We start from the raw sequence: 14,035 nt of genomic DNA, 5'->3' as shown, positions 1-14,035 counted from the left end.
CAGCGCTCATATTTAACATTCTGCTCTGAATGTGTTATTAATGCAGTGCTGTTTTAAGGGGCCATCGCTCTCACAGTCATTACTAAGTATTCAATTGCGATGTCTGGCAGTTGTTCTCTACATTGCACAGTGCGTGTTATTGAATGTGGAACATAAATCAGGTCCTGCTTCCCTGACTGATAATCCTGTGGTCCATGCAGTCCTGTTTGTGTGTTTGCTTGAGGCGCTTGCTGCTCGTTTAATGTATTACCCGTTTGAATGTGCACTTTCTCATCTTGCTCTGATTGCTTTCTTGCTTCTTTTTTTTTTAATCGCACCTTTATTCCATTTTAAATGATCAACCGTTGCATCGCCTTAACTCGTCTTCCCTGGTGGAGCAGGTGTCCTCTACAGAGGAAGCCGGCCTAATCTTATGCTGTGTTTTCATGGTCACATTTCAGGGTTCTTCTGACCAAAGAGGCAAAAATGTAGAGAATTCCCACTGGTTATGACAAGCCTCACCCATAGTATATACCCTCTCATGCCTCCTTCCACATTTTTCGTGTCTCCTTTGATTGATAAAACTGACTTTCTGCTCAGCAGTGGAGCCTCTCAAGGCATCGTCAGTGTATGATGAACTGAAACCTGGCAAAACTGAAAACTGCAGAATCGTTATATCATATTCATATGATAAAGACACAGGATATACTATAGTTCAGAAAGGACGTGATGATATTTATTTCTGTCTTCTGCTGGAAAAAACAAAGATAGCCTCCTGTCAAAAGATAGCATCTTTCCTCATATTTGTTTTTTATATTTCCTCATGGATATGTTGATTTTTTTGGGGGGGGGGGTTTGTCCACGGGATGTGCTGTGCTGCAGTCATTTGTTTATCGTTATTCAATTTTATTTTCATTATTTATTTATTTCATTTATTTTTATATCATTAATATATATATATATAGCGGCATGGTGGGCAGTGGTTAGCGCGGTCGCCTCACAGCATGAAGGTCCTGGGATCGAGCCCCGGGGTAGTCCAACCTTGGTGGGTTGTCCTCTGTGTGGCGTTTGCATGTTCTCCCCGTGTCTGTGTGGGTTTCCTCCAGGTGCTCCGGTTTCCTCCCACAGTCCAAAGACATGTAGGTCAGGTGAATCGGCCGTACGAAATTGTCCCTAGGTGTCAATGTGTGTGTGTGTGTGTGGGCGCCCTGTGATGGCCTGGCGGTCTGTCCAGGGTGCCTCCCCGCCTCCTGCCCAATGACTGCTGGGATAGGCTCCAGCATCCCCACGACCCTGAGAGCAGGACAAGCGATTCAGAAAATGGATGGATTATATATATAATATAAATAAATAAATTGTTATTTAAATATATAATATTTATGATTATTTTATTTTATATACCTATGTGGCCTAATATCCATCCATCTATTATCCAAACCGCTTATCCTGCTGCCAGGGTCATGGGGATGCTGGAGCCTATCCCAGCAGTCATTGGGCGGGAAGCGGGGAGACACCCTGGACAGAGACCGCCAGTCATGAAAAATTAAATGTAATAAATACAGCAGTGAACAAACTTTGGCATATGTACAACATGACTGCATTTTTTTGTTGTTTTGCATTTCTCACTTTACATTTGAATGTTTGAATGTTTTATGCATATTGGATTCCCCATGTTTACTTCATATATGCATATTTCCTATCAGTCAGTACAAATTTCTCACCGCTGGTGGCTGCATCTAAACAGGAGACAGAAAGACAGACAGGTTATTCAGATTAAAAAAAAATGCAATGATGCAGCAATGACTCAAAAATGTCATATTTTGGCTATTTGAAGAATAAAGCATTAAGAAAAGATGAATGTAAAACAGCCACATGTCATTTTGTGATCGTGCACCATGGGAATTAATTGCACTCCTGCCTTATTTTCAATTATTTCATCTCAAACTGATGACATAGAAGGTATTTCTACCAACTGAGCAGTAAAATGTTGTTGCATCATACTTCTGCCTCTTGTTGCTTTTTCTGTTTAATTTTTGACTCTCAAGCATTCCTCCACTCTTTTCTTTTCTTTTTTTTCCCCCTTTCACTCCCGCTCCTGGTATGTCCTTGAAGGGAGTATTTAGAATAGGTTATATCTACTGCACCAGTTCTTATCTCATCACAGTGTCCTTCGCTGAGCCTATAAAGAGCAGAGCCGCACTCGTCTGGGCGGCTGTCACTCTTTACGGCACACAATATGTTACCTGCTGTTGTAAAACTCTGCTGCGGGATCTCGTACCCGCATCTGAGGAGCATGGCAGGTAAGCAGAATCCACGAGACAGTGTGCAAAGGAGGGTTTCCGTCCACTTTTTTTTTTAATTCGTCTTTCATTTCATTGTGTCGCCTTTTGGACATGCTGGTAGCCGTTGGTATTCAGTGGAAACCTTATCTTAACACTCATTCGGCTCTGTCTTCAATCACCCCGCAGGTCTGCGGCACACAGCGGTGGCATTGCTAGGTCAGGAAATGGCCCACTTGCAGCAGTGCGGACAGGTCCAGCAGCAAGATTGGATCCGCCATAGCGGACCTCATGCAGGCCCAACGTTCAAGGGTAAAGTTTTGATCATTAACCCGTTGTTCTTACACGTGCCACATTGACTTATAATGAGAGTGCAGAGGCCGAATTAGTGATACGGAAAAACCACCTGCAGGGCCCAAAAGAGAGGATGCGAGGGCTGTTTCACTGAAGGAAGAGGAGCTGCTCTATGTGCAACAAGGCAGAGAAGCGATGAGGAAGGCTCTGGGCATCCTGGGGGACAAAGATGGATGGAAGACAGAAATTGGAGAGGTAATGTGTGATTGATGGAAATGCTGTATTGGGTTTTGCTTTACACGCTGAAATTTGCTGTAGCTAGTTATGTACCCACATTCTCCATCTGCTGTTTATCGCGTCATCTTAGGAAAACGGTGACGTGGTCTATAGCAAAGTGGTGGCAGGGGCATCAAAGGTCTTTAGACTGGAAGCTGTCTTGGAGGCCAGCGTGGAGGAGCTGTATGACATCCTGTTTGTCAGAGTGGAGGAAATGCACCAGTGGAACCCAAGCATCCAACATATAAAAGTACGTTATTCGCCATCCAATAAATTAAATCAGGATGGTGTTTGTCATGGTGTCTGGCAGTACGGTGGTGCAGTGGTTAGCGTGGTCGCCTCCCAGCAAGAAGGTCCCGGGTTCGAGCCCCGGGGTAGTCCAACCTTGGGGGACATCCTGGGTCGTCCTCTGTGTGGAGTTTGCACGTTCTCCCCGTGTCTGCGTGGGTTTCCTCCGGGTGCTCCGGTGTCCTCCCACAGTCCAAAGACATGTAGGTCAGGTGAACTGGCCGTACTAAATTGTATGTAGGTGTGAATGTATGTGTGTGTGTGTGTGTGTGTGTGTGTGTGTGTGTGTGTGTGTGTGTGTGTGTGTGTGTGTGTGTGGGCCCTGTGATGGATTGGCAGCCTGTACAGGGTGTCCCCCCACCTGCTGCCCAATGACTGCTGGGATAGGCTCCAGCTTCCCACCACCCCGATTGGGATAAGCAGCTTGGATAATGGATGGATGGATGGTGTCTGTCATATATTAGCAGTTGATACAGTATGATCTAGTGGCACGGTGGCGCAGTGGTTAGCGCGGTCGCCTCACAGCAAGAAGGTCCTGGGTTCGAACCCTGGAGTAGTCCAAACTTGGGGGTCATCCCGGGTCGTCCTCTGTGTGGAGTTTGCATGTTCTCCCCGTGTCTGTGTGGGTTTCCTCCGGGTGCTCCGGTTTCCTCCCACAGTCCAAAGACATGTAGGTCAGGTCAATCGGCCATACTAAATTGTCCCTAGGTGTGACTGTGTGTGGGCCTTGTGATGGCCTGGCAGCCTGTCCAGGGTGTCTCCCTGCCTGCCGCCCAATGACTGCTGGGATTGGCCCCAGTGTCCTGCGACCCGAATTTGGATAAGCGGCTTGGATAATGGATGGATGGATAGCATGATCTGTAAATTCTGAAACATCATTAATATCCCCTTTTCTTTAGAGCTTGCTTGCAGTTGAAGACTGCCTTCCTACTTGCATCTCTGGCTTTTGAGCACTAAAATGTCTTTCAGTTTTCTTGTCTGTATGCCGATGTTAGTCTGCAAGATAAAATTCATATCCCCACATCTTCCCTGCAATACCTACACACTTAAGCGAAGTTGTGCAGTTCATTAACACTAATTGGGATGCTGCATCTGCATACAGGTTCTCAAGCACATTGGACCTGAAACTATTGTCACTCATGAGGTGTCAGCAGAGACAGCAGGGAACCTGATCGGCCAAAGGGACTTTCTGAGTGTGCGACACAGCTGCAAACACAAATCCTGCATATATCTGGTAGGGGCAGCGACCCAGCTGGAGGCGTTCCCACCTCAGAAAGGTTTTGTAAGGTAAGACCTTCTGCACAACAGCGCCTTTCCCCCATTTTATAAAACACCGGTAGGTTAATTAAAACCCTTGGCCACCATGGGCTGAGCTATAATTTCTAATTAATTTTACTCTAATGTCATTAAAATGGTAATAAATCATAAAAACAATGCATTTGTTTCAACAAGGCACGAATCTGCACATTTCACACGTAGCATAAAAATTAAACATCAACTTGACTCAACATTGTATGTGTGCTCAGGTTCAGCAAATTTCAAAAGCCTTAACTCTCTCCAAATATCATTTATCCCGCTGAGCCAAAAAAATTCCATATTTTTTGTCACCAACTATTATTTGTTTTTGTTTTTTTTGCACATCTGAAAACATTGTGTATTTGGGTGGCATTGAGGCCCAGTGGTTAGCGCTGTCGCCTCACAGCAAGAAGGTCCTGGGTTCAAACCCCAGGGTTGTCCAACCTTGGGGGGGGGGGGAGGTCATCCCAGGTCATCCTGTGTGTGGAGTTTGCATGTTCTCCCCGTGTCTGCGGTGGGTTTTCTCCGGGTGCTCCGGTTTCCCCCACCATCAGAAAGACGTGCATGTTAGGGTTAATACTCCTGTCTGTGCCCCTGAACGAGGCATTGCAAGACGAACTGGAGTTGGTCCCTGGGCGCTGCACGGCGGCTGCCCACTGCTCCTAGCGACACAGCTAGGATGGGTTAAATGCAGAGAAGAATTTCCCCACGGGGGTTAATAAAGTATATCAAAATCAAAATCAAAAAAATTTGAACCGTGTCAAAAGTATTATCCTAAAACTAATTTGCATGCTATCGTGCACACATGGGAATGTTTACTAAGCTTCTTTGTTTGTCGACAGAGCCAAGGATGGCCCAACGTGCCTTATAATCGAGGCTCAGGAGGAGGACTGCAGCAGGAGCCGCTTCACGTGGCTCCTCAACATGGATGTAAAGGTCAGAAATGGCAATAAAAAGCAATTTCTGTTTACTTAATCTCAGAAAAAAGGCGAAGACCATGACGCAATTGGCAGTTTTCCCCCCTTCTTTACTTACATTGGAGTGTCAAATACCTTTGCTATTTGGATTTAGGACAATTTCTCACCGAAGCCATCATTTGTTATTCAGGGCTTTGCATGTACGTATATCTCAAACAAGTTTGCGAGACAGAATTTGCAATTGATGCATCCTGCAGACTGTTGTGGCACCATGCGCATTACACTTAATGAAGTAAAACTAGGCTACACATATCTAGCCTGCAACGGGATTGAAAAACTGAAGGGGTTGAGGTGATGTTGAAATTGCCAAAGGATTACAAAGAGGTAATTCTCAGAGGCTTTTATGTTTTCATGCTTCTTTGAATAAATTCCAAACATGGAGCCTTGTTTGCATATATCACAGAAAATAAGAGCTTAAGTTATTTCTGTTGCTTGTTCTTTACTTTCGCAAGGATTTGCAGAAAATGTCTTGGCAGCCAAAAAAAAACAAAATCTGATTTACAGGGCTGGGTGCCAAAGTCCATTGTCAATCAGGCTTTGCCCCGAGCACAGCTGGATTTCACTAGATACCTCCGCAGACATCTGAGAGCCGGAGCCACCCGGGGCTGACTGTCCGTCTTATGACACTCGACAGCGGAGCGGTCCCCTGGCACCGCTCATTGAGGAGGACCACAGGGATATGACAGTCAGCGAGGAAGCAAGTGTCTGGCTGCTTCACAACACTGCCTGGTACAGACTGGCGCCTTGTGGAGATCGGTCGCTTGTCTGCAATGGTAGAGACCAGCGCCAACAACTCCTACCCCACTGCCGGTGGGAAAGAAGTAACCTGGCAAATAGTAGGACTTCACCTCACGCTGTGCCATACAACCCTCTGCAGGACTGGCCGTACTGCTGTAAAAACTCCCATTTACTGTTGATGGTACGGTGTGTAATTCTCGCCCACTGAGACGGTTATTATTTCCGATGTTGATAGCACTGCCGACTGCAACAAACGATAATAAAAAAAAGATGAGGTAATAAAATTTAAAATCTGCGTGACTCATTTGCTACCCAGAACATTAGACAGGTGTGAGTGACCGCCACACACGGCCACAACGGCCCCATCTCGTTGCTTCCTGCCTGGGGGGAAATGACTGCAGCGACACACTGTGTAGCATGTGTCTAATGCAATGTGACACACTGTTAAGATATACCGCGTCACATCAACTACCATAATGAAATGACCATGTCTGCGAACCCCTGGTGTGCATACTCATGCTAACTTCATAGCTGTAAGGCGGTGTTTGATAATACAAACATGTATGTAGATTGCAGAAAATAAGCCAAAGGCATTAACGACACATCGTAAGATGCAGCATCCCATAAACAATATGCCATAATGGGTCATGGTTGCCTATTATAACCCACTTTCTGGTGACAAGCTCATATAGATACGACCACGTTACCCCATAATGTAAGCATTGACTCTGTGAACATTGAAATTGGACCCCCCCCCTTCCTCCTCAATTGTATCCGGCCAATTACCCCACTCTTCCGAGCCATCCCGGTCACTGCTCCACCCCCTCTGCCGATCCGGGGAGGGCTGCAGACTACCACATGTCTCCTGTGATACATGTGGAGTCGCCAGCTGCTCATTTTCACCTGACAGTGAGGGGTTTCGCCGGAGGGATGTAGCACGTGGGAGGATCACGCTATTCCCCCAGACACGGCCCACTGTGTCTGTAGGGACGCCCGACCAAGCCGGGGGTAACACGGGGATTTGAACCGGCGATCCCCGTGTCGGTAGGCAACGGAATAGACCGCCACGCCACCCGGACGCCCCCCCCCCCCCCGAAACGTTAAATTGAACCGAGCAAACTGAAATAACAAGATAAGATATTCAGATTTTTTTTGTTCAAACATGTATTTTACTTTTTTCTCCATACCATTTAAAAATTCAATAAATATTAACATTTAAAGCTTTCATTCATGTACGTATATACAGGAACTATACAATACACATAATGACGTTATCAACTGCAATACAGGAATGGTGTAGCATCCGCTTGAGTAGGACGACACCTGACCAACCACGTTCCGTAGACTGACAGCATTGTCGCCATTTCCCAATTGCTAAAATACTTCCTATTACACTGTGGCTTGTTAATTTCTTTTCATAACCTGGTGAAATTTACACTATATACAATATTATTTGAAAAATATATCAGTTACAAAAAAAAATATTGTAATGTGTTTTTTTTTCTTGAATTTTTTTCTTTTTTCTTTTTTTTTCTTTCTTTTAAAGCATATGTGACTGACTTCCTCGAACGTGAACGGCGCGCTACAGTGAGGCCGGCTTGCCGCAGGACATGATTTAATGACCGGCGAGGATGATCACCAGGAAGATGGACTTTTGAGAAGCACATCGACAAAAAGAGCACCAGGAACGGGGGAGGCTACACAGCTCCCTGCCAGGAACGGTGGGTGACACCGCGTCAACTTGTGACGCCGCCACCCCCACCAACCCCCCCTCCCAAATCACAGAATTTGTCCATGCCACACGTGTTCACAATACAAGTTCAATAGTAGTTCTAATGCACTTGAGAGACAGGCTTACACAACTGTACACGGATCAATACGGAAATGGTTGCAATGCAGTCGTCACATTTTTTTTTTTTAAAAACATGTCAAAGTCATTTCAGTTTACAGCACCTTTAATTTTTTTTTTCTTCCATTTCATATCTGAAGCAGAGAGGGCAGAGCAACGCCTGCAAGTGCGTAGAGATTGCTCTGTATTTTTGCTGAGGTAACCATTACTGGTCTAAGTCCACTGGCATGGAAAAGAAAACCCAAACTTGTTTATTAAAAATAATTAAAAACAAAAAAACAAAAACAAAAAAAAATGCAGCAATATTGTGAGTCCATCAGATGCTGCGAGGATGAGCTGATGAACGGGACTGTATTGCTGAGCAGCACGTTCACAGGATAAACCGCTGTTCATGTCTCTATGGACAGGGTTCGATGAGTCGAGTCCCTCGTGGATCCTGAAGCGTCCCTTTTTGACCTGGCAGCGGCGGCTGGGGCTAAAGTGCTGATCGGACCGTGCTCTTTCGAGGCACTGCCGCTAGAGTCTGCTGCGGGCCGCGGCGGCCCGGGAGGTAGAAGAGGCCCCAGGTCTGAGTCTCCCATCCCGGCGGCGGTCGGGGAGAGGTCGCCGGTGGGACCCGGCGGTGGAACAGCACCCACGGATGGCGAAGCTTCGAGGGATCCCTGGTTTCGTGTGGTGGCCGTGGCGATGGTCAGACCCTGGGCGGTGGAGCGAGGCCGTCTGCCGGTGGCTTTAGTGGTGTGCGGTGGGCTCTGGGTGGTGGTGGGCGGGGGAGCCTCGGATGAGGCCAGGGGGAAATACTGAATGGATGTCTCGGGTTCAACGGAGGCCAGCGCAGTCTTCTGAAGGTCTGGGGTGAGCGTCGCAAGCAACTCTTTCTTATTGCAGGACTCACAACACAGCTTATTGTAACCGGGGATGGAGCAGTATCGGGCTAGTACTTCCATTTGACAGAATATTGATTTATCACCCAGACATGGCTCATCTATAAACAGAGGAGAAGATGTCCTTGACCTCTAAGTGCAAACACACCACGCATATTGACTGACTAATTCAAATTTCAATCATTTAAAAAGGGATTAAGCTTTAAACCAGCGTCTTACATTTCTGGAGAAACTCAGATGTTGACTTACTTGAGGAGATTTTGTGGACAGGGTTTTCGGGGACTCTGGGGATGCTTCCATCCTTAAGCGTGGTGTTCTCCACTATTTCAACAGCGAGCGGAGGCACCGAGGACTGCCCTGTTGCACACACCAACAAAGAGAGGACAAAACATGTCAAACTCAAGGAATCATTTCAAAGTGCGACTTTCTCCCCCCCCCCCCCCCTTTTACTCCCCAATTGTACTTGGCCAACTGCCCTATATTCCGAGCCATCCCGCTCGCCGCTCCACCCCGTCTGCTGATCCGGGGGGGGGGGGGGGGGGGCTGCAGACTACCACATGTCTCCTCCGATACATGTGGAGTCGCCAGCCGCTTCTTTTCACCTGACAGTGAGGAGTTTCTCCAGGAGGATGTAGGGCGTGGGAGGATCATGCTATTCCCCCCAGTTCCCCCTTCCCCCGAACAGGCACCCCGACCGACCAGAGGAGGCGCTTGTACAGCGACCAGGACACATACCCACATTCGGCTTCCCACCCACAGACACGGCCAATTGTGTCTGTAGGGATGCCTGACCAAGCCGGAGGTAACACAGGGATTCGAACCGGTGATCCCCATGGTGAATAGAATAGACCTGTACGCTATCCAGACACCCCACTGCTGCTCTCTGTCACTTCTTTGGACAACTCCCATTCTATTTTCCACGAGGAAGAAAAGTCGGAAAAGCCTTTCCTCTCACATCTTTCAAATAGGAGCAAAGCGGGAATCCAAAGTGAGACATATTGCTGCACAGTATTTGATGCATAATTTCTCAAGCTTAAGAACATGTTGTTTTTCACCTGAATTGATGTTTTGACTGAAATATATGAGCAGTTACAGCTGCTCTTCCTAGTACAAAGGTTTGCCTTAATTTTGCTGATGCGCTCTCGTTCGCCCTGATTTTTCAATTACTTTTTACATCAGGTAAACACCACACTGAAAACACGAATTATCCTTTATCACTGAAATTGTCCAACCACACACTGACATGGCCTTTTGATTCACGGGGAGCAAGATTACAGCTCTATGCAAAATGATGCATCCAACTTTGCCCTCCATTAAGTTCTTTGTGGAAAAAAAACCAAACAAATAACCATCTCCTGATCAGTCCTTGCCCCTTCATTTACTGCAAACATCAGGAAGCTTAGCAGGCTTCAGTCAGCTTCATGGACACAGGAACAGCCTGCCGTTGATGGTCTGTATTATAAGAAGCACATAAACCCCGGTTGAGGGTCACAAAGAGCTAAGCTGTTTTAAATTGAACCTGATCTCCCATAGTGCCTCACTCTCTAAACCACTATTCCTTCTCCTCTGTTGAATTCTCTCTCTTTCCGTCTCTCTTGCTCTCTCTCTTTTTCTCTTTCTGTCACTGTCATTTATAACTTACCTGGACAGGGGCTGAGTTTGCAGATGAGGACAGTTTCCGGCTTGTAGCCCTCACACTGGCCAATGATGTTGTCACTGGCTCGACACACCACTTGCCTTTGCTGAATCCCCTCACCACAGCTCACTGAACACTGCCACGCCACACACACACACACACACGCACACACACACACACCAAGCAAAAATACTTTCAGCCTCCGCTCTATAAAGCAGTGAAAAGTTTGAGGTACCGTTTGTTTATTACTAGTTTACTATCACTAGTTTTTATTTTAATTTATTTTAATTTATTCACCAAAGGCAATAAACCATAACGTCCACAGTGAGTAAAAAAATAGATCTGACAATTCATGCATACTGTAGAAATGTCTGTTTGTTTGTGTGTGTGTGTGCAACTGGGTTTTATATAAGTTTCGTGACCTTCACTTTATTTCATCTTTGGATTAAATATTTGTCATTTGCATTAAGCTTCCATGAAGATACGTCGTATGACTGAAGCAAAAAAAAAAAATCTTGCAAAATTAATTTGCACTACTGTTGATGTTTAGCTCCATGACTTTCCACTGTGTGGAAATTGAATTTGAAAAATGTGTGTGTGTGTGTGTGTGTGTGTTCACGCCTGCAGAGTGTTGCCTGTGGCACTAATTGATGTGCAGCAATACTTTAACAACTGTGTATGTCCATGAGAACGGCACTACATGAAGGCCAGCCGATTAGGGGCCGTGAATACTGAATCACCAAATATGCATAACAACATAGTATATGCGTATTTACTCCTGTCGGCGTTTCAAAGATGTCTACACCACCCACCTGAGACCATGCCCCTGTCCTCCACTGGGCAGGGCAAGCCGTGTGGTTACAGGCCCGTCTCACCTCTGGACGTTCTTCGGTGCAGTGCTTGGTGTGGACTGGCCTGTTGGTGCCGTTGTGCAGGGCCTGCATACACTGCACCACCCTGGACTGGTAGCCCAGCTTCCCACATGTCTTACTACAGGGGCTCCATTCCTCTGCCACCCACCTGTGATCATAACAAGCCTCTAAAGCACCGACTTCCCATGTAGGGCTGAAATACATCTAAAACTCTGGTGGTCTGCCAATTTCAGCAGTTATCCTTTCTCGTTGGCAGACTAAGTAATGAGACACATAACATGGAAATACACAACAATTCGCTTTCGTGTGAAATGGGGATGGGCTTTTGTGTGGTATGGCACTCACGTGGGCTGGCTGCACTCATGGATGTTGCAGCGTTTCCGGATAGGTTTGGGTTTTTTGCTGGTTTCGCAGAAGTTGCGATGAACCAAGCGGCTGTCACTCTTCCTCCGGCATCCATATTTTGTGTACTGTATACCTGAATGATGGCACAAATGACTGTATTGAGTTCCTTAGCAAAGTCACAGGCTTTAAGTGAGTACTAACAAACACACACAACTCTTGCTGTTCTACTGATCTTATGGTCTCTTACCTTGCCTACCCTCTTTATGGCGGTCAATCTTTTTTTTTGGAGTCCCCCCCCCCTTTTCTCTCCAATTGTACCTGGCCAATTACCCCACTCTTCTGAGCCGTCCCGGTCGCTGCTTCACCCCCTCTGCCGATCCGGGGAGGGCTGTGGACTACCACATGCCTCCTCCAATACATTTGGAGTCGCCAGCCGCTTCTTTTCACCTGACAGTGAGGAGTTTCACCAGGGGGACGTAGCGCGTGGGAGGATCACGCTATTCCCCCCAGCTCTCCCTCCCCCTTAACAGGCGCTCCGACTGACCAGAGGAGGCGCTAGTGCAGCGACCAGGAGACACACCCACATCTGGCTTCCCACCTGCAGACACGGCCAATCGTGTCTATAGGGATGCCTGACCTAGCCAGAGGTAACACGGGGGTTCGAACCAGCGATCCCCGTGTTGGTAGGCAACGGAATAGACTGCTATGGCAGTCAATCTTGAATTCAATATTGAATATACTGAATACAATGTTTAACACAAACTCATTTACGTTTTCAGTTGACCACACTTTCACTGACCTCCCCCACAGGGTTTGGAGCACTGGGACCAGCTCTTCAGAGCCCACTCATAGGTGTCCAGCTCAGCCAGCAGCACATTGTTGTTGGTAATAACCGGTAACAGGTCTTCGTGTATAATATATTTATACGTCAGGCCAATCTTAGCATCCTCCTCCTGGGGAATCACCTGTTCCACAGCAGTGAGCAGAGAGAGCGAAAAACAAATGAAACCATCAGAAACCCCCCAACAGTGATGTCAACAGGCCTGATCTGAGCACAATAAAAACATGTCTGCAAGCACGGCTACACGGGAAGGACTGCTCCGGCCTCCAGAACTGCGTGTTGGCTCACCAGCACCACGATGCCTTCGTGGAGGGGTCCGGCTGTTTTCAGGCTCTCCTTCTCGCCGCCGGCTGAGTACTCCCACTCTAATCCGTTCTCGATGAAGGTCCTCGACTTTGCATCTTCGCTTTTTGCGTTCAATATGAAGTTGCCGGTGACTTGATTCTTAACAGCTGTGCAGGTGACATGAAAGAGGGAGACAGGTTTTTAGCCAAAGTGCAGTCCCAGCGGAAAACACATGCAGTGAAACAAGCAGTATTTCTGAACTGTCGAAAGTCCATTTCATCGAGGAAGAGCACGGCCGAAATCCTCGCTGAAACTGGACGGAAATGTAGTATTCACTTCAAAACTACCCTGGCGTTACCCAGATGGCATGGGAAAGAGTGGGTACATATTCTGCCACTTTTTTTCTCTCCAATTACATCCGGCCAATCACCCCACTCTTCCGAGCCATCCTGGTCACTGCTCCACCCCCTCTGCTGATCCGGGGAGGGCTGCAGACTACCACATGCCTCCTCCGATACATGTGGAGCTGCTTCCCTTCACCTGACAGTGAGGAGTTTTGCCAGGGGGACATAGTGAGTGGGAGGATCATGCTGTTCCCCTCCAGTCCCCCCCCCCCCCGAACAGGCGCCCTGACCAACCAGAAGAGGCACTAGTGCAGCGACCAGGACACATACCCACATCCGGCTTCCCACCTGCAGACACAGCCAATTGTGTCTGTAGAGACGCCCGACCAAGCCGGAGGTAACACGGGGATTCAAACTGGCGATTGTTGGTAGGCAACAGAATAGACCGCCACGCCACCCGGACGCCCCTTCTGACACGTTTTAAGGCACTGCACTGAGCTAACATAAATATATGTTTATTTTTTATAAGCTCCATGTTACTTCATCTCTCCACGAGCGGATGGTGAAAAAAATAGAAGATGAGCAAGACAGACAAAGGGAGAGAAGAGGACTTTGGCTTATCGCCACATGGTCCTGACCCCCCACCCACCCCATCAGTCATACACAGAGAGTAATTGTATGCCGGGAGATAAAAGGCTCCCTCTCTTCTCTCTGTCTCATTATCTCTTTTCAACAATCCCTCTCTTTCATTCTCTCTTACTCTTACTTTCCCTTTCAGTCTCCCGCTCGCTTTACATCTCAACCGCTCTCTCGTTCTCTCATCTCTTGAGGATAATTAAGCACCCTTGTGCC

At 47.2% G+C, this 14,035-nt stretch overlaps 2 protein-coding genes across 2 annotated transcripts in view; one reads left to right on the top strand and one right to left on the bottom strand.

The window, feature by feature from the left end:
- Window positions 1-2,215: 2,215 nt before the first annotated feature.
- star2 (steroidogenic acute regulatory protein 2) lies at window positions 2,216-5,998 on the top strand. The gene is made up of 7 exons (XM_056297486.1): window positions 2,216-2,279; window positions 2,448-2,570; window positions 2,671-2,807; window positions 2,920-3,078; window positions 4,219-4,403; window positions 5,255-5,348; window positions 5,894-5,998. Exons 1-7 carry the CDS (start codon window positions 2,216-2,218, stop codon window positions 5,996-5,998), a joined length of 867 nt encoding a protein of 288 aa, XP_056153461.1.
- Window positions 5,999-8,365: 2,367 nt separating this feature from the next.
- LOC130127170 (A disintegrin and metalloproteinase with thrombospondin motifs 3) overlaps window positions 8,366-14,035 on the bottom strand; it is a 47,649-nt gene continuing 41,979 nt past the window's right edge. Inside the window, exons 16-22 of the mRNA XM_056296741.1 lie at window positions 12,843-13,006; window positions 12,513-12,678; window positions 11,714-11,846; window positions 11,309-11,516; window positions 10,503-10,632; window positions 9,110-9,217; window positions 8,366-8,961 (exon numbers count right to left, since the gene is read on the bottom strand). Coding sequence (XP_056152716.1) covers window positions 8,366-8,961; window positions 9,110-9,217; window positions 10,503-10,632; window positions 11,309-11,516; window positions 11,714-11,846; window positions 12,513-12,678; window positions 12,843-13,006 — 1,505 coding nt within the window. The remainder of the gene's footprint in view (window positions 8,962-9,109; window positions 9,218-10,502; window positions 10,633-11,308; window positions 11,517-11,713; window positions 11,847-12,512; window positions 12,679-12,842; window positions 13,007-14,035) is intronic.

This window comes from Lampris incognitus, chromosome 17 (genome assembly GCF_029633865.1).
Source record: "Lampris incognitus isolate fLamInc1 chromosome 17, fLamInc1.hap2, whole genome shotgun sequence".
Lineage (NCBI taxonomy): Eukaryota > Metazoa > Chordata > Actinopteri > Lampriformes > Lampridae > Lampris > Lampris incognitus.
This window is presented reverse-complemented; position numbering and strand designations above follow the sequence as displayed.